Source organism: Diceros bicornis, chromosome 25 (assembly GCF_020826845.1).
Source record: "Diceros bicornis minor isolate mBicDic1 chromosome 25, mDicBic1.mat.cur, whole genome shotgun sequence".
NCBI lineage: Eukaryota > Metazoa > Chordata > Mammalia > Perissodactyla > Rhinocerotidae > Diceros > Diceros bicornis.
In genome coordinates this window covers 16,044,321-16,064,933 of record NC_080764.1, presented here as the reverse complement: position 1 = coordinate 16,064,933, position 20,613 = coordinate 16,044,321, and the positions used below count along the sequence as shown (strand labels likewise).

The 20,613-nt window shown below is 45.0% G+C and overlaps 1 protein-coding gene across 1 annotated transcript in view; it reads right to left on the bottom strand.

Annotated features, from left to right (window-relative positions):
- The window catches only part of SYN3 (synapsin III), a 424,113-nt gene that overhangs the window by 387,773 nt on the left and 15,727 nt on the right, over positions 1 to 20,613 (bottom strand). Inside the window, exon 2 of the mRNA XM_058568480.1 lies at positions 17,403 to 17,460. Coding sequence (XP_058424463.1) covers positions 17,403 to 17,460 — 58 coding nt within the window. The remainder of the gene's footprint in view (positions 1 to 17,402; positions 17,461 to 20,613) is intronic.

Below are 20,613 nucleotides of genomic sequence, written 5' to 3'. Positions count from 1 at the left end.
GACTGTTAAAAAGCAGCAGAATGGTGAGGCTTTGTATTCACCATGTCTTATTTATTTTCCATTCGCTGGTGCTTTGACATCTCGGGGCCTTGCTGTCTCTGGAGGGACTGCCCCTCATGGAGTTGGCCAGTTCCTAGAGACGGTCAACAACTCGCCATAGAGAGCACCTTTCAAATGCAAGCCAATCCAGAATCCACACCCCCAACCTATTGGGCTGTCAGCTCCAGGCCGCTATCCGCCTGCCCTAAACACCCCAGGGCCAGGTTCCCGACAACCAGAGACAAACCCTACACCCCAGAGCCCAGTGAAATTATTATTCAAACTAGCCAATCCTAAACCTGCTGACCCTGCCTTGCTCTTTCCTTCCTGAGAAACCATAATAAAGGCTCTTGCTCACGTTTTCCCTGCACTCCCACTGCCTCCTGGCCAGCCCTGGTGTTTCCCCAGGTGGCATGGCATGCCCCCAACATGGCATGCTGTGCCCCACCCCGCTTTTAGAGAACTATGAGTATAATAAACTTCTTCCTTCATGACAGTCATTTCCATGTCTGCACATCTTAGCAACTTGACTACAACAAATCTCCAGTGCGTTTACAACAACAGGCTTGCTCCAGCCCTTCCAGATAGTCACTGGCTCTGGGCCTCTGCTGGGCTACTGGGGACACATTTAGGTGTGGGGTTGCGTTGCAAAGATCACTGAGCATGGGGCAAGTTAGACACAGGTTTCAGTTCCATTCTTGGAACTTCCTAGCTGTGGGATCTTGGGGAAATCACAGAAACTTCTGCCTCAGTGTCTTTGCCTGTAAGAATGAGGGAGAGGGGCTGGCCCCGTGGCTTAGCGGTTAAGTGCGCGCGTTCCGCTACTGGCGGCCGGGGTTCGGATCCCGGGCGCGCACCAACGCACTGCTTCTCCAGCCATGCTGAGGCCGCGTCCCACATACAGCAACTAGAAGGATGTGCAACTATGACATACAACTATCTACTGGGGCTTTGGGGAAAAAAAAGGAGGAGGATTGGCAATAGATGTTAGCTCAGAGCCGGTCTTCCTCAGCAAAAAGAGGAGGATTAGCTGGGCTGGCCCCGTGGCTTAGTGGTTAAGTGTGCGTGCTCCACTGCTGGCAACCCGGGTTCGGATCCCGGGCGTGCACTGATGCACCGCTTCTCCGGCCATGCTGAGGCCACGTCCCACATACAGCAACTAGAAGGATGTGCAGCTATGACATACAACTATCTACTGGGGCTTTGGGGGAAAATAAATAAATAAATAAAATCTTTAAAAAAAAAAAAAAGAGGAGGATTAGCTTGGATGTTAGCTCAGGGCTGATCTTCCTCACAAAAAAAAAAAAAATGAGGGAGAAGGTCTCTGCCCTGTCTCCATCCCAAGGCTACTGTGATCACTAAATGGAGGAGTCAAGGTGAAGTTTCTTTGGAGTGGTCTGGAAAGCCCACATCATCATAGACTGGATTGCCATCTCCTGACTTTAGGGTACCACAGGGCTCCCCACACAAAGGTGTAGTCTTGGAGTAGTTTCAGTCTAGAACAGTTTCTCGACCTTGGTCCTATTGACATTTTGAGCTGGATAATTCCTTGTTGTGGGAGGTGGTCTTGTGTATTGTTAGATGTTTAGCAGCATCCCTGGCCTCTACCCATAGATGTCAGTAGCATTCCCCTGTTGTGACAACTGAAAATTGTCCAGGCATTGCTCAATGCCCCCTGGGGGGCAAAACTGCCCTTGGTTGGGAACTATTGATATAGAAGAAGGGATGAGTTAAGCTCTCTACCTCTTCTCTTTTCGCATCCTCCTTCTTTCTTTCTCTCATTCTCTCTCTCTCTCTGCCTGTCTCTCTCTCTCCCTCTCTTCTTCCAAAGATGCTCAACAGTTTGCAACCCCAGGTACCCCTGTGGAACACCGAGGCTCTAAGGAATATGATTGGAAAACAGTTGCTCTAGTAGACAACTCCAGGATAGAGATCACTAGAATAGAATTCAGAGTTCTATCCTCAGTGGGTCTTGGTTTCATTCTCATCATATATATACTGATTGAGCTCATCTCTCCAGGATCCAACAACCTTGTCCATAACTGACCATCCTGTTTAAGTAGGCTTGTATCAAACCCACAGAATGTGAGAACTGAGAGTTCCTTTGGGGTCACCCAGTGGGTTTCACCTTGCTGCCAGCACTGGTTGCTGTGTGCAGAATAATGAGGCTGCCCTCAGCTCAGCTGGAAAGCGGGCCTTCATTGAGCAGTAGTGTCTGTCATGGCGGGGAGGGCTGGGGGCAGAACATGCCCCGCGCATTTGCCAGTTCCTCCTTTTACAGACAAGTCAACCTAGATCCAGGGTCCCTCTGATTTAACTAAAATAGACTAAATTCTTACAATGTGCTGAGCATAGCAGTTTTGCTCTTTCTATCCCTACTTTGCAAATAAAGAAGCTGAAGCTGGGTACATTGAGTCTCTTGCCCACAGTCCGGTAGGGAATAAGAGGCAGAGCGAGGATTTGCTCCCTTACTCTTCTGATCCAAGGCACAGCTCTGTCCATCACACCAAACTCTCTCGAAATATCTCTTCTTTCTCCTGAGACCACAAAAAATTTTCCTCCACACAAATAAAATACTATAGAGTAGTAACAAGAATTAGTGAGAATGAGCCTGTTTACTTTGAGAATTTTAATGTTATTTCCCAATAAATATATGCAAAGAGCAGTTAAAGTAAGGATTAGAAGAAACCAGAAGCCACACAGAAGGGTGGTAGGGATAGCAGAGGCGTACCCCAGGAATGAGGGGGGAGTTAGGAGAACAGGCTGTTTTACAGAGTGTGAGCTGCCTGGGAGCCAGGAGTTCAAATCCTGCCTCTGCCAATTGTAAGCTGCATTGCTGGGCCTCTCTGGACCTTAGTTTCTTCACCTGTAACAGTAACGATAACTCATAAGACCACTGTGAGGATAAAGTGAGGTTACATATAGTAAAATCTTGGCAAAGTATCAGGCATGTGTGTGTGCGTGCATGTGTGTGTGTATGGCGAGTGCTTAATATCTTGGAGTCATTATTATTATTATCACTATTATTGATATTATGAAATACTAAATTTCATGAAGGTGTTTCGGGGAAAAGAAGCCTAGTTCTAAACTGATTTGAGACCAGGATAAAAGGAGTGGAGTTAGGTTTTAGAGAGATGGGTGAATGCATAAACAGACAGGTATAAGGACGGATGGATGGATGGAAGAATGGACAGGTGGATAGAGACTCATAGAAATAACATTTTTGGGAACTGAGATGCAGAACCTAAGGGAAAGCCACTATAAACAAAAGGCCAACTAAATTAAGTCTTGGCTCCTCCAAAGACTCTTGGGGGCACCACTGAGCAGAGAGAGGAGAAGAGAGGTGGTGAGAAAGCCAGGCTAGTGGCTGGTTGGGAAGGGCCTTGGCACTGTCTAAAGACTTTGGCCTTCATCCCATAGACATCGAGGAGACTGGACCATGGAGAGCAAAGGGAGCCAGAGAGACCAGAGCAGCTGTACAAGAAGAAGCAAATTAAGACAGGTGATCAAAACGGGGTTCTGTCCAGTGGATGCAAAGTTGGGGTTCCTGGCAGTTGGCTGGCCCAGCCAGGGGAGGTTCAACCTCTCTGTTCCCCCTGCTTCTCCTGGCAGCTGGAGAGGGGGGCTGCCTGTCTCCTCCCTGTCTGGACAGAATGTAGGCCCCAAGGTGGGGTGGGTGGGAGGTCACCTGGTTCGAGTCCATCTTAAACAGCTGAGAACCCACTCCTGAGCTCATGAGCTCAGAGAGCAAAGAAAGGTTCCAGCAGCACAGATAACGGAAGGTCAGAAAATCCAGATGAGCTGTCTGTAGTCTCCAGGACAATCGATCAAAAAAACTGCTTTTGGCCAGAAGAAGCAGTTTTTTTCCAGGTCTGGCCGGGCAACAGGTGAGCCAGGGGAAAATTATGGGCTTTGGAACCAGGCAGACACAGTTGCAATCACAATTCTGCCACTAACTGCACAAATACCTGTTTTACCTCTCCTGGCCCTAATTTCCTCATTTGGATGATAATGAAACTTACGCCTCAGGAGTTGCAAAAGAACTAAACACAGCAATATGTGAGAAGCATTTGAGCAATGAAGAGCGCAGAGCAACCTTCAGTTGTTAATTTTCCTTCTTTCCTTGAACACTCGCTCAGAACTCCCCAAATGCGACCCTTGATGCCCCATGATGGGACTCAGTTCCGCTTCCTTTCTGGTGCTGCCCTCTTGTCATTGCCAAGTTCTTCCTCTGAGAACTCTCAAAGCCAGCCTTGACGAGGAGACAAGGGTGGTGGGTAGTTTGGCTCTGCAGTAACCAGCAGTGTGACCTTGGACAAAGAAGTGCACCGTCATGAGACCACGCTCTACAGGCGATCGAGAGAGGCGGGAAGAGAAGAGGGGGTCACTCATGTGGGCTCCAGTGCATCTGGAGCATCACATCTCAGTTCTGCCACCTGCCAGCTGTGTGGCCTGGGGCAGGATACTTAACCTTTCGGAGTCTCAGTTCCATCAGTATTTACTTGGTGAGGTTGTGGTGAGGATTCAGTGAATTTATACAGATGAACTCTTAGTGGCTGGCACATTGTGCTCACTAAACATTAATGTTAAGCATTGCTTTACCTGTATTGTAAAGTACCATTGCTTCACCTGCGTCATTGGTATCAGACTAATGCTTCACCTGTGTCATTTACCATGCAAAAGGATATTTGGGTGGGTCTGTCTACTGGGAAGTTCTTAGAGGAGATCCAATATTTTCTCTGTAGCTTATTCATTTTTCTCTACTTCAGATAAGTTTGACTCATATTTATTGAGCACAGATTATGTATCTGGGTATATGGAGCACCTACTACGTAGCTAAATAAGTATATAGTGCTAGCCTACCCACCACATGCTACCATAACACTGTGTATGTTTCTTTTGTTGCTCCTAATGCAGCGTGTAATTATGGAGTGTGTGTGTATGTGTGTGTGTGTGAGAGAGAGAGAAAGAGATTACGTGATCAATATCTGTCTCTCTCATTAGATGTTAAGCTTCATCAAGCCAAGACTACGTCTGTTTTTAATCACCATTGTAGCCCTAGCACCTAGCACATAGTAGGCATTCAATAAATATTTGTAGGATAAATACAGATACTGTCCATGTTGTCTTTGACCCTAGAGTCTAGAAGGAGTGATAGGTAGGTGAACTAGTAACATCAAGGTAATCTGGTAAGTGTACTGGTAGAAATATGCATGAGTTGCTATGAGAGCACGGATAAGCCCTGCTTTGATAGAAATGGTGGTCAGGAGAAGCAGAATAGAAATAATGCCTGAGCCAAATCTCGAAGGATTTATGGCAAAATTTGGGAAAGGCTGGCCCAGGAGGAGCAACTTGCATAAGCAAAGGCATGCAGATGTGAATACAAGATGGTATCAGGCAGGTGGGGAACCACAGGGGGTTGCTAGGACTACGGTCTGAGGTAGACAAGGGAGGGGATGAGGAAGGAAGGCTAGGCAGGGGCTAGCTCACAGAGGACCTTGTAGGCCAAGCTTGAGTCCCAAGGAGCAAGTCCAATGCACAAGCCAGCCCTGTACACACGAGAAGAAATTCACCAAGTCTTCGGATTTTCCTTCTCCAGGATACCCCTTCCCAGGTAATATAGGATCTGGAGTTAGACTGCATTCCATCTCTGCCACTTGTAAGCTGTGTGGGCCCTGGGTAAGCCACATAAACCTCTCTTGGCCTTAGTTTGCTCATCTGGAGAATGGGCGAACTTACAGAACCTACTCTTCATAGGGTAGTGATGAGGATTAAAGGAATTAATCCATATGAAGGGCTCAGGGTGTGCTTGGTACTTTGCAAGCACGTGATTAGACACTGGCTATTATCATTAATCCCTTCAGGGCCCAGGCTGCACAGCTGACATCTATATGACAACACCATCCATGGAAATTCTCTCCTGTCACCCTCTAAACTCCCTGAGAAGTGGTCCAAGACAGGTTCGGCTTAGGCTGAATTCTACTCTAAAGTAAGTAGTGCCTTAGAAAAGCTCCTATGTGATGTTAAAGATAGACAATGTAGGACATATAAACTCATTCTCAGATATCAGCCTCTCCTCTCTTCCCCAGGCAGCCAGACTGGGTATGATCCAAAAGAAGCCATTTCAAAGCATAAGTCCTGTTTATGTGTCGGGCCCACTCCCCTCCTCAGGAGATTCTGGGCAGGGTGGACTGGGAGATTCCTTAGACAATCTAATAGATTAATTTCCAGTTTAGCATAACAGCCAGACAGATTTTTGCGGTGAAGTCATCCAAGTCAATTAGAAGGCATTTTTCCCTGCTGTGAGTTCAGAAATCCCTCTGGTTTGTTCCAGCTTTCTGGGATGTTTCATAATAGGTTCCACCCTGGGTTAATTAATAACCCTTGATTCCTACTGAAATGCAAAGGCTGAAATTCTGTGTGTAAGCACCTCCAGGCAGGGGCTGCTGGCAGGGCTAGGGTGAACTCAGCGGGGGCTCCTCTCATCAGGGAGCAAGCCGGACCCCAAATGGTGGAGATGACAGCAGAGCTGGCAGCAAATGCAAAGAACGGCCAAGCAAAAGCCAAGGTCAAAGCCAGAGAAGCGGTTCGAGGAGGGCAGAAGGAGGCAGAGGAGGGAGATCATAAGCAGTCAAAGGCATCACACGGCCAGAGATTAGGGAGGTTGGGAGTGAGCTGGAATGTGGGGTGTGAACTGGGTCAGGACAAGTGGCCGGGAGTAAGGTGGTGACTAAGATGCGATTGACAGCGGCTTGCTTTTATGCAATGCCAGCTCCCACACATCATGTGGGTCTGGTTCCCTCTTCTCTGTTTTAGGGAAAATAGGTCATCTCTTCTATTCTCAAATACAAGTTACAGATATGAGAATGAAGCTTAAATGACTAAAGAACACAGTAGCAGGGATATACATGCATTCACTTAATGGTTATGAAGTCCTTTCCATGGACCTCATTCCCAAGCACAATATTCAAGGATAAGATGCCTCTTCACCCAATCCAGAGCTGAATTTCCCTGCCTCCAGTCTCCCGCCTCCATTCCTACCCAGTCCATTGCCTATCAGCATGTGCATCCTAAAACGAAAACTCCATCACATCACTCCATGGCTTAAAAAGTGCAATAAATACATCCCCTCTGCCTTGAGGACACAATTTTTAGCTGCAAGTCTTGCCACACAAAGCCCACCCTGAACAGACTGTCTCTGTCTGTTTTTCCAGCTTCATCTCCCACCACCACTTCTCATGCACTCTTTGCTCTGGTTATTTTCCCCACTTGTGACAAGCTAAGATTTAAAACCTGCTCTTTAGCTGGAAGGCTGTTGTGCACATCTGCGCCCTTGTTGGCCTGACAGTCAGCTAATTCTCTTTTCCAGATCCCCATCGAGCATCAGCTTTTCTGGGAAGCCTTTCCTAAGAATGTCCCAAGGCAAGGTTGGTGATCCCTCTTCTGTGCTCCACCGTGCTTTGGACAGACAGATCTCTATGACAGCCCTCACCACAATGTATGGCAGTCACTGCTCTCAAGGTCTATCTTTCCACCAGAAGGGGAACAGTCTGGAAGTGGAGAGCTCTGTCATTAGGGCCAAGCACAGAGCAGGTGCTCAGAAAGTGTTTCTTGAATGAAGGAGCAGGTTGAGATAAGACAAGCTCTGTTTATTTTTTTTATTACACATCCCTCAAGAAGTTAAATGGCTTATTGAGTTCTTCTTCAAAACTTCCACTTGATTTCCATTGGAGTCTCATTTATCTGTGATACTAACAGGGGCCAAGGCACACATGCTGATGGAGTGGGGTGGCAGTAAGGAAGGGTAGATTATAGAACACAGTAGGTAGAAGCTAAGGAACTAGGGGCTGGCCTTCCTGGTGCAAGAAGATGGGCTCACTTTCATTCCCATCTCTTTTATCTTCTCGTCGCTGGTTAAGGTGCTAATGAGTGGGACTGCCAAACCAGGATGCTAGAGTCTCCTCCAGCAGAGAAGACAAGGAGGGCCTCCAAGGATTGTCCAACTGGCAAAGCAGTCCCTGTTGCGTTTAGAATCAGTGGGGCTCACCCAACCATGGTCTCAATATTCCCCCAGCCCTCACTGTTTGGAGCTCTCCTTTCGCCATCAGCTGAGGCTCAGTACTCCATCCTAGACATCCCCAAGAAGAAGGCCTCTTGCAGCTCAATTTGGAAAAGATGAGCTTCATGACTCAAGGATTAGATTAATTAATTTGGTATTAGAACCATTAGAAGGGACTAATGGCTTCTCAAAAGGGAGAGACAAAAGATAATATTGGCAGGTGGAGAAATGTACTAGGAAGAACAATGACATGGGAGATAGGAGCCTGGTTCTCCACACTCCGGACTCCAACAATAATCTGGTGAGTGTGCTAGGTCTAGTCACTTACCCTTTCCGCACCTCTCAGCTGTTAAACAAGGAGGTTGGATTAGACGATCTCCAAGGTCCCTTACTGGATTCACCCTTCTAAGACTATAGCATATCATCCATTCACTCACACATTTACGCAACAAACATTCATTGAACACTTGACCAGGATCTGTGCCATCTCCAACAAGGAAAAGTTAGAATTTTATACAGGTGCAAGTTGAGAACCATATATCAATGGGAAATATGATTGGACGTATATGTAAATAATAAAAACACATATAAATATGAACTTTTTATATTTCTTCCCCTCTCCCAACTGCACAGCAAACTTCTTTAGAGCATGGATTATATCTTTTCCATTTCTGAATAATCGCAGAGACTGACACCTAGAAACTACTCAGGCAATGTGTGTTCAGTGATGTGAAGGTGATTGTAAAAATAGCTACTGACACTTACTGAGTGCTTTCAAATGCCAAGCTCTGCTTTGAGTTCATCACATGTGGTAATTTCTTTCAATCTCACAATAACTCTCTGGGTGCATCTTATTACTACTATTATTTTCATTTTACTTATGAGGAAATGGAGGTACAGAGAGGTCAAATTATTTGCTCAAGGTCACTCAGGGTGTGGCAGAGACAAGATTCAAACCCAGGTGGTCTGGCTCCAGAGTCTGAGCTGCTATACTATTCACGTAATCTAAAGACACAAGCTACACTTAAAGACAAACAGTAAACATTCACTCTTGGGGGAAAACAAAGAACAAACAGAATTGTTAACAGGAGAACTATGCAGCAATAAGCCAGAAACATCAAATGATGAGTAAGAGCCTTAGGGTTAGTCAGGATAGGAGGAGTCTTTTGCTGGAAGAACATCTCATAAGAATTTGTAATTTATCCAGTAGATCAAAAGAGTAGGGTGAGAGAGGAAAGGACACTGAGATATGTGCTCAAGGAACCTGATCTAAGCAAGGCAAACAAGCTTGATGAAGACAAATTCAAGACCTAACATATACTCTGATAGATTTACTTTGGTTAAGAACTACGATCCTGGAGTCCGCTGAACCTGGGTTCAAATCTCAGCTTCCCCACATTCTTACTAGCTGTGACCTTTCATGGGCAATTTATTTCAGCTCTCTGAGCCTCAGTTTCCTCAGTATCATGCATATTGTGTGGGTTAAAAGAGTTAATTCACGGGAAGCAATTAACTAGGCACCTAGCATAAGTATATGTTCAATAAAATTTGCCACCATCACCAATACTATTGTTTCTCCATTTCTCTATTATCTTCTTAAATTGGTAAGCCTAAAGGTAGATCCAAGATGGCGATAAATCCACATTAATCAATGCCATGGTCAAGGAGAGAAACACTTACTCCTCTAATGAGTTATGTTTCAGCTAATACATCCTAGTGCCTCATCTGCTTTTCTTATTCCCCCCAGCTGGTTCTTAGATTTGAGAAGAAAAAGGCCTCCATGGAGACCTGCACGCTTTTAAAAATAATACAAAACAGAACGTCTGGGGTCAGGGCAAGCCAAGCCAAACAAATAAATCTTGCAGGATTGTGTTACCAAAACAAGGCTTAGTGGATCAGAGCGGGCAGAGTTCTGCTGGACTCAGCCCTGCAGAGAAACGCCAAGCTCTGGTGAATTTCAAACACAAGAAGGTCAAACAGGAAGATCAAATTATGGAACACTTCAGAGTTCAGCATCAATGCTTGGGCTGTAAGCAGGAGAGCACTACGTGCAGAATGGACTCCAGAACCCATGGGTCGTGTAGAGTCCCAGAAATCCAGACCAGAAGGGTCTTATAGATCATCTGTACAACCTCTATGGAGGGTAATTTGGCACTATCTATCAGAATTATAAATGTCCCGGGAGGCAGACTCTGAGATGGACTTAGGCTGCCAGAGTACTCTGGGAATCACTACCACTGGAAGAAAAGAAAAGAAAGGAAGCAAGACTGGAAGGAGAAGAAGGTGGGCTGCACTGGCATCTCAGCAGAGGTCTCCACCAACTCCACAAAGAGCTCTGAAGCTGGAACGGCTCTTCAAGGTTGTCCCAAACTGGGGTAAAGGAGCTAGGTCTTTATACCCTGTGCCAGCCAGTCACTGAGTGCAGCTGCCCCCAGGAAAGAGATTATGACCTTGAGCAAGGCAGCTCTCCTCACAGGAGGCGCTTCCAAAAGAGGGCTGACAGCTGAGGGCCGTCTTCTGGTAGCAATTCCAGCAGCTGGAATAAAGTCCTTTATTCCTCAAGGTGTATTATAGCATCCACTACATGCAATACTTTTGGAACCAGTTATTCTATTTCTAGGAAGGAATCCTGTGGATATACTAACAAATGTTTGAAATGACATAGGTTTAGCATTGTTTATAACAGTAAAATTATGGAAAATAAATTATGGCGTATCCAACTGAAAGCACTCTAGGCAATCATTAACAAGAATGAGGCACCTCTGCACATATTCTCATGGAATAAACTCCAAGATACATTAAGTGAAAAGTCAGAGTCAGAATAGTATGGATGAGTATGGATAAGTACTTCCAGATATGTGCGGACTTTGAGCAACTAAAGGGATGGACTGGGCTGCTCACTGTCTACTGCCACTCAGGCCCACACCCACCCTTCTACATTTTCTCCTGCACTATGGGGGCTGAAAGCCTAAATCTACACCTCCCAGATTCTTCTGATCCATGGTCCCAGTTAATTTCTACCAATGGGAGGCATTCAGGCAAGGAATGAAGTTAGGAAGAAGGTAGCAACCCTCCTGCTTCCTGTGGTAGCTACAGAAGCTTCACCAACAGCAACAGCAGCTACAGCAGGTTAGTGGCAATTCTTGCAGCATCATGGATGTGCAGGCTAATGGTTCGCCGCCGGCAATAGCGGCAGTTCCAACAGCAGCAGTGTCAGTGACAACAGTGAGTGTAGGACTTTTGTGGCTCTGGGTTATATAATGTCCCCTTTTGACCCATTTGTAATCAATCCTTCTTATTAAATCCTCCTCTGAAATACCTACAATGGTTTATGTTTTTTCTGACCAACTACCATTTATAAAAAGCAAAGGAAAATAAACATATATGCGTATTTGCTCATTGCATTTTAAATCTCTCTGGAAATTTGCCCAAGGAACTAGTGATAATGGTTAAATGAACTGGTTAATGAATGGTTAAAGAGAACTAGGTTGGCAGGGGCAGGGTAGGAGGTAGACTTTTCACCAGATACCATTTTTTACCTTTTCAATTTTTGACTATTTGAATATGTTAACTTTACCCGAAAAATAAATAAAAGAAAAAAATAATAAAAGATACCTCTTATTAAATATATTGATTTCCTGTGAAATATTCCCCAAATTAACCATCCAGTTTCTGCTAGACTATTTCCAGCACAGGGGAATCCCTACCCACCAAAGGGGCATGGCCCATTCAACAGTAGCCAGTACTGCTTAATAGTGTCTGTGGAAATCCACCATCTTGTAGGATTGTACCATCAGCCTGAACTCGGATCCCAGCGAAACAATATAGGGTGGCAGTTCAGCACACGTGCAGATGAAACGTGGGTTCAAATTCCTCCTCTATCACTCATTTCAAGCAGAGTGTTTAACATTTCTGAGCCTCAGTGTCTTCATCTGCTAAATAGGGAGAGTCATAGCATCTATCTCAAAAGGGTGTGGTGAGGTTGAAAAAAGATTATGCATGTAAAGTGACTGAACCAATACATTTGGTTACTGTTCTTGATATCTCCAACACTGGCAGAAAAATATAGCGGGTAAGAAGAGGGCTCTGAAATCAGACTTCCCAGGTTCAAAAACAGGCTCCTGCCAATTATAAGTCAGGCAACCTTGGGAAAGCCACTTATTCCCTCTGAGTTTCAGTTTCTGCAGGATGGAGGCAACAATAACGCCCATCCAACAATAAAAAGCATTTAGCCTTATCTTGTAAGTACTCAACATATGGCAGCTATTACTATTTTCAACCACTCGTTTGGGTGGTAGATACTTGCAAAGAGTAGACTGGGTCCTATCAATGACCTCTCTTTCTCTGGACTAAGCATCTCCAGTTCCTTACACTGACCCTCTTTCCTCATAGATATCAGTCTCCTCTCACCCTAATCACTCTCTTCAGAAGGCATTCTGGGTTGCTACTACCCCCTTACAGTGTGATGCTACAACTGGATCTCTCACTAGAGTCCAACTAGCATGTGTGACAGAGAGAAAGAGAGAACGTGCGTGTGTGTGTGTACCATCACCTTCCTGGATTCTAAATGCTGCACTTTGATAATGCAGCTTGAAGTGGCATCAGATTTGGGGGGAGTAACAACGAAAACTATAGTTCATCGAACACCTAATATATGTGCCAGAAACTATGCTAAGCATCTTACTTACTCTAACTTATTTAATCCACACAATAACTCTAGGGGGTAGAAATCATCCTCATTTTTCAGATGAGGAAACGGATGCTTAGACATTTTATAAGTGGAAGTTCAACACAGCCAAAATATGGTGGAGCTGAGATTTGTCTCCAGTCTATCTTACTTTAGAGCCACAATCTTAACCTCTACACCATACTTCCACAAAAATATTAAGAATTTATTCATCTCAAACCATAGGTGTTTTTTTTTTCCTCATGAGATTTTTTTTTTCTTTGTGAGGAAGATCAGCCCTGAGCTAACATCTGATGCCAATCCTCCTCTTTTTGCTGAGGAAGATTGGCCCTGAGCTAACATCCGTGCCCATCTTCCTCTACTTTATATGGGACGCCGCCACAGCGTGGCTCGACAAGCAGTGCGTCAGTGCGCGCCCGGGATCGGAACCGGCGAACCCCAGGTCCCCGCAGTGGAGCACGCGCACTTAACCCCTTGCGCCACTGGGCCGGCCCCCTCATGAGATTTTAATAAGCTAAGTGTCCCCAGTCCTGGTCTTCTTCAGCTGAGGTTTTAAATAGGACCTTATATCGCAGCCCCATTCAATTTGATCATTTCAAATTTAATCCAACATGTTCTCTCTCCCATTCAGCTTCAAGTCAACAAATGTAATTTGATAAGTCGCTGTTAAGAAGGAGGAAGAGAACAAAGCCAGGGGCAGAGCTTTTTGGCAAGCTATTAGATGTATTTCTCTCAAGGTGTGTTCTATCAAGTAGTCATTTCCTCATGGGGGTAATGTTCAACCTGTTCCAGTCCACCAAACTGAATTAACGTCCAACCTCCATTTCTCTATCTTGTTGACAATTATTTCTTGAAATATCACACGGTCTTTATGGTCAATATCTATAGCAAAGGTCCATTCTAAGAAAGGTTGCTCCAGAAAGAATTGTGGATGGAAGGCTGAAGTGGGTATGAGAAAGAATATACATGATGGTCTTGAGTGTTTAAAATATTTTTAAGGGAAAAACCCCACTTTTGCTTCCAGAAGACATTTAAGCTGAGGAAATATATAAAGGGCAGAAGATGAACAGGACTCCGACCAACAGCCTTCCCTGGGATCTATCTGCATCTACCTAACCCCATCTCAACTCGAATATCACACAACGACAGGGCCCAGAGGGAGCCACTGGCATTCATACTTAAATGTGTGGCTTGTTCAGCTTCCTTTATTGGATTCAAGGGCAGGGGCTTCACCTTCTCTTGCTTTTCTCTCCCTCTGCTGCAGCAAGGCATTGTTGTTCCTTATTCCTTGGTTCCTCCATTAACACCAAGGAAAGACTGACCATGGTAATTTCAGTCTTTTTTGACTAGAGAAGAATGAAGTCTGAGGCTCCATCTCACCAAGTCCTCATCCACTAGTCGCTCAGAACTGTGAGTCTACTTGCTATTAATCCATTCATCAACCTCATCGGTTAGTCCCACAGAGGGCTGACTTGTACCTGTGGAGAAAAAGACCCTTTGCCTCAAATCTAAACAGAGGAGAGCTTGACATGCCAACCACCCTGGCTGGAACTTCTCAGGCCCTACTAGGACACTGCTGTGAGGCCCCGCAGAGCCAATAGGGCATTCTGGGTAATGGAATGCAACATGATGCAGTTCGCCCCACTGGCCTCCCCAGGGTTTCTTGATTCCTGGCTCTGCAAGAGCGGAGGCAAGCAGTTTCCGAACTAGGGGAAGAGGGTGGAGAGAAGGGGCGGAGGCTTCCTCTAGGCCAACCACAACTAAATCATTTGCTCTGTCCAGCAAAACCCAGACAGTGCAATTATCTGGTTAATTTGGCCCTCAGTTGGGAGACAGACTTCCAAAATGTGAGGCCGGCTCAGACTAAACAGTGGCTTCCATCCTAAGACTGTTCCCAAGTGCTAGAGCTTGCATGTGAGATTCCTGGGGGGTTGCTTATGTGACCCACCCATTGATCCAGATGGGAAAAGACAAACGATTCAGACTCTAAGATGTGTTTAGGAAAGCCTGTCTTCCAGGGAAACATGCACAAATGACCTGCTAATTGGTCTTCTGGCTAATCTGCCTTCCGAGTTCCAAGAAGGGGAATAACTCGAAATCAGGATGACCATAAATTAGCCAATGTTTTCCAGTGTGACTGGAGTCCTCATAGCCCGGCTGAGTGTACTCAGAGCCCCTGGGTTATTCTTAGGGCAATTGTCTCTGATGTTCCTGCTCACAGATTTTGTACCCATAAATCGGGTCAGGGGGAGCACTGAGACAAAAGGGTAAAATTAAAACATGCTTCTGGGGTTGTCACAAACGGGATGAGACAGGATTAGCTAAGCTGGCAACTGAGCATTAACCAGATGGTTTATGAAAACGCAGATTTTTGAGAGCAGATTAAGGAGCAGTGATTTATCGCCCTTGGAAACTGACAAGCAGCCCGGAATCTGTGGAATCTATCAGTTATTCATTTTGCAAATATTTGCTTCAGTTCTAGTATGTGCCAGGCCCTGTGCTACTTAACAGAGTGAGATCCAAAGAGCCATGGCCCCTACCCTCCTACAGAGTCCTACACCTAAATATATGCGTAAGGACTAGGATGGAAAAGTTGGGATACTATGGAAGGGAATAACTGGGTTAGCTGATTTAGATCAGAATGTGAAGTCTCAGAGAAGGAATCTTTGAGGAAGGAATTCAAAAGCTAACACTTTTAAGAATCTAATTTGCTTTTTTAGAAAGATCGCTCCAGCCTTAGCACAAAAAATAAATTGGAAGTGGGTGAGGAGATGGAGTTAGGAGGCTGTCGGTTAGGAAGACTGGATGAGAGTTGATGATACTTTAGCCAAGGATCTAGGAAATGGGGATGGAGAGATGTGGATGGACCAGAGATATAGGATATGGAGTCAACAGGATCTGGTAACTAATGGGTATAGTGGTGGAGGGAGAGGGAGGCATCCAGGAGACTGTGCAGGTTTCTGGCTAAAGTGGAAAGTAGATGGTGGCACTCTTCATTGAGACAGGAAACTTGAGAGGACAAGTACGTTAGGGACCAGGGGAAGATTATGAGTCCTCTCTGGGAGTCAACCATCATGGACTCCGCACCATTCCACACCCTGTACTTCCGGTCTCCTTACCTTTGCTCATACTGCTTCATGTCACATACTCTCCATGTTGCCATCTGCAATTGCTGAAACCCTATTCATCCTCCAAGATCCACTTCAAATACCACCTCCTCCTGGGAGCCACTTCTGACTTCCTCAATTAGTTGTGGCCTCTGCTGCCCATAGCACTAAGTCTGGACCACTCTTTCCTGGACTCCACCTGTGTTGAGGTTCTGTGAAGACTTACCTTACCTCCCTTCCTAGACCACAAGCTTTTTGCGACAGAGCCTCTGCTTCTATATCCTCATTCTCCACATGTTAGCTAGCTAGCATAGTAGACATTTGACAAATATTTGTGAAGTGAGTAAAAATAACCTGCTGTTTGCCATGGAAGGAAAACCAGTAGACATTGGACTAACTTGAAAGCCACAAGATCAAATTGAAATTCAAGCTGTAGGTGTTTTAATACTAAGCCAACTCAACTTTGATGCTCAGAAAGGCTTTCTTTTCCTCCAACACACCAAACTCAAAGAGTGCTGGAAAAGTCACATCCCTCTATTCTTTTATTATGCTTTTGTGAGTTCATCTTATAGCAGGGACCTTTTCTATCTTATTAACTGTTTGCCTTGGATGATGATGATGATAAATGGGTAACATTTACTAAGGGTTGGTATGTGTTGGGCACTGTTCTAGCTACATTTCATGGACTAAAAGTTGATGCTATTGTAACCCCAATTGTACAGATGAAGAAACTGAGCTGCAGAGAGCTGAAGTATTGCTCAACCAAAGTCACACGGTCAGCTGAGATTTGGGTATGGCTCCAGCACCCATGCTCTGATGTGCTCTCCTAAGGCCGAGCACAGTGTTCAGCATTGAGCAGGTCTCCAACACGTGTTCAGTGAATGAATGGGAAGAGCCCTAGATCTGGAGACCACAAGTTCTAGTCCTAATTCTGCCAGTGATTTCCTATGTAGCCTTGAGCTACATGTGTTCCTTTCCCCATTAAGTGAGGGGTCTGGATGTTGAAATTAGTGGCAATAACAAGAGCCAGTATTTGAGATTCTAACTTCTTTTGAAGTTTTAAATAATTTAATCCCAACAACAACAATACAAGGAAAACGGGACAAAGAGAGATTAAGTCACTTGCCCAATACCTAGAAAATGAGGGAGTCAGGATTCAAACCAACTGTGCTCCCCAGCCCGAGTGGTTCAAGGAGATGCCTTGGGGACCATACAGGGGATGGGAGGAGATGGAACAGGATGAAGCAGACAGATTTCTGGGCTCCCCATGCCCATTTCCATCAGAGAAGCTCTCTCTCTATTTTGTAGAATGGGATCCTACTTGAGGTTTCCTTTGAAGAAAGCTTCTACTGTTAAAACAAAAATATTGAAAACCATTGGGCCAAGTAATTCTGGAATTTAATGAGACTCCTAGGTATCAGCCAGGATTTTTCTGCTCATCTTGGCTCATTATGGCTCCAGCTACAGAAAAGGTCAGGGCGATAGTGCTGAAGACTCAGCTCCAACCTACTTGCTCCACGCGGATCTCAATCTCTCCATTCACCTTCTTCCCATGGAAATACTTGGCCCTGTAAAGGAGAGGAAGAAAAGATGATGATGCTGAGTAAGGATTCAGACTGCTTTACTCTTTTCTCCCTTCTCCCAAAGGCCTTACCCCCAGAGATGCATATCCAGACACATTCTCTATCTTCCTGCTCTCTCCTCTCAGCTTAACTGCTGATTTTCGCATTATTTATATGGATTGTGTAGGAGAGAGGAAAGAGTACTGCATGGGAGGATCGGAGACTCGGGTTCTGGTTCAAGTCACTTGACCTCCCTGTGTCTCAGTTTTATCCTCTGTAAAAGGAAGATGTTAATACCTGCATAATATATTTCTAAGGGTTATGTTAAGGATCAAATGAGGTAAAGCATCTACATAATAGTGCAGAATTATTTTATTGAGTTACACCCTATATACTCTATAAAGGACTTATTAAATTGATCTATCCATCTGTTCATTTCTCTGTTCGTCCATGTGTCCAATGAAGATCTCATCTATCCCTTTGTTCATCCATCCATCTGTCCATCTATCCATGTATCCATCCATCCATCCATCCATCCATCCATCCTTCCCTCATCTTTCCTCTACGCCCCTGCTTCTGTCTTCCCACTATCAGTAAATGGCATCCCATCTACTCATTACTCAAAGCAGAAACATAGACATCATTCTTGTTTTCTCTTTCTCTCTCCCTATTCCCATTGATTCTACATTCTAACGTAGAATGTACAAATCCATCCACTTGCCCATTTTTCTCTATAAGCATCCTAGTCTTAGCCTCCTTCATCTCTTTTCTCATACAGATTCTCTTTTCCTACTCTATTTTTCTTTCATAGCACTTATTACAATTATAATTAGCTATAATTAGTAACTGTGTTTAATGTCTGTGTCCTACTAAACTATAACACAGTTCCTTGAGGTCAGGAACAATGTCTTATTCATCATTCTATTCCCAACACCTCCCAGAGTGCTTAACACATAGCAGGAGCTCAATTAATATTTGTTGAATGAATAAATGATTGAAGAGGTAGATGAGGAAAAAAAGCCACTTGTTGAGTACTTACTCTGGGCCAGAAACTGTGCTGTACGTTTTGACCCACAGTCTTTCTCATTTAACGCTTACAACCACCACCATGAGGTAAGTATTATTATTTCCATCCAATGGACAATGAAACTGAAACCAGAGAGATGAAATACTTTGCCTAAAGCAGCTTGAATCCCGGTCTTCTAATTCCACGTCTATGATTTTGTTCAACCCTGAAAAATAGCAGCGAATGTTGGGGTGCTCCTGGGCTTAGATGTCTTCCCACAAAGCAAAAATAACAAAAGTTTACTGCCCATTTGCCCTCCTTGACTGTTGGTGTGATGAAACCAATAGTTCTTAGTCATTTGCTGTAATCTGAGCACTGTGTTAAGCATTTCCATACACCTTCTCTGGGGAAGAAGAGACAGCTCTTTGCTCCTAATACCCATTCTCCTCTTTTCCCACAGTAAGAGAGTTTATAGATCAGCACAGTAAGAGAGTTTGTAGATCGGCACCAAAAAATGTATATTCCAACTCTCCATTCAGCTAGGTGTGGTCACATGGTTGAGTTCTAATCAATAATTTGCAAGCATTACATCCAAGAATCTACTTAGTTTCTTCTATTCTTTTCCCTGGAACATCGATATTGCCATCAATTTTTTCAACCTTCCCTTTGTGAAAGAAAGAATCCTTTCTACAGATTCTCTGACCAAGCTTTGTCTCTCTGCTTCCAAAGTCTCTCTGTCTACACTTAGCTGATGCCGGTGGAGTTCATCTCTTTCCACCCCTGCCTGAATCACTGACTCGCAGCGCTGGTATTGACTTGAAAGAAAGATTTTGGTTTTTTCTTTCCCAGGATGGCCTTAGACAAAATGTATGTGCAGCCAGCCTCACGCAAAGGGAACCTTTTCACGTAGTTTGCAAATTTTATCACGAATCCTTAAAGGTAGTGTCGGCAAACTCCAGATACTGGGATAAGCCCTTCTCTAATATTTGTGGGGCCTGGGGCAAAAGAACAAATGGAGGCCTAGTATCATATGCCTAATTATCTGAAATTGATAAATAAAGCCAGCAAACATTTAAATAAAACAGGTCTGTCTTCCTTCCTTGACAAATACAACTTGATAATGACCTGGAAGGGTCAGAATTTAGACTTCTCAGAATTCTTGGAGTTCCATCCAGAACATGGCAGAATGGGGCTTGCCAGCTCTTGGTTCCCACTGTCCTCCCTAATTCTCCTCCCACCTCCTCTCTGTCCTGCACCACTGCGCTTCTTGTGCAGGCTCGTGGATGGCCCAGGCGATGTGGCCAAGCTTCATCTCCTCACCCACGCCCCCATCAACAGCTGTCCCTTGGCCATGCCTTGGGAGAATGGCCCAGGGAATTGGCCTACACAGGCCCTGGAATTGGGTCCAGGTCCCTTTGGGCAGGGAATTCTAGGGTTCAGGGTACCCAGTGCATGGTCTAAGGGGGAAATTTGCAGGTCCCTGGTGCAGGGCCCTCCTTTGCTGTCAGGAGGGGTATAGCAAAGGGCCAGGGCAGGGCTTAGGTTTCACAGAAGTATTGGGTGGGCCTGGGACCTCAGGATGGTAACTAATGAGTGCAATCACTGGTATTCTGGAAAGAGCATGGATTTGGAATCATACAGGGTTGGGCAAAACCTTAGCTGTACTACTCACTCACCACATGTTCTAAGACAAGGTACTTAACTCCTCTAGGTCATAGTTTCCTCATTTGTCAGGTGGTGATAACATCTACCAGCCAAGGTTGTGGCGAGAAATTCACTTGATCCTCCACAGAACAAGGCAGTAGAGTGTAGTGGACACAGGGCTGGACCACCCAGATGCAATCCCAGCTCCACCACTCACTCACTGCGCAACCTTGGGTGACTCACTCAACCTCCATGTGCCTCATTTTCCACATCTGGGAAGTGGGGATAATGACAGTAGCTATCTCACAGGGTTGTTGTGAGGATTAAATGAGATAAGACATAGAAAGCACTCAGAACAGTTCCTGACACATAGTAAGCTCCCAAGTATACAGCCCAGGGCCTGAAACAGAATCAACAACAACAAAGAATGACAGAGTGTTTAATCTGTGCCGTTTAACCATACCGTTTAATCACAGTATGGGTACCGTGTAGTGGGGACGCCAAATAAA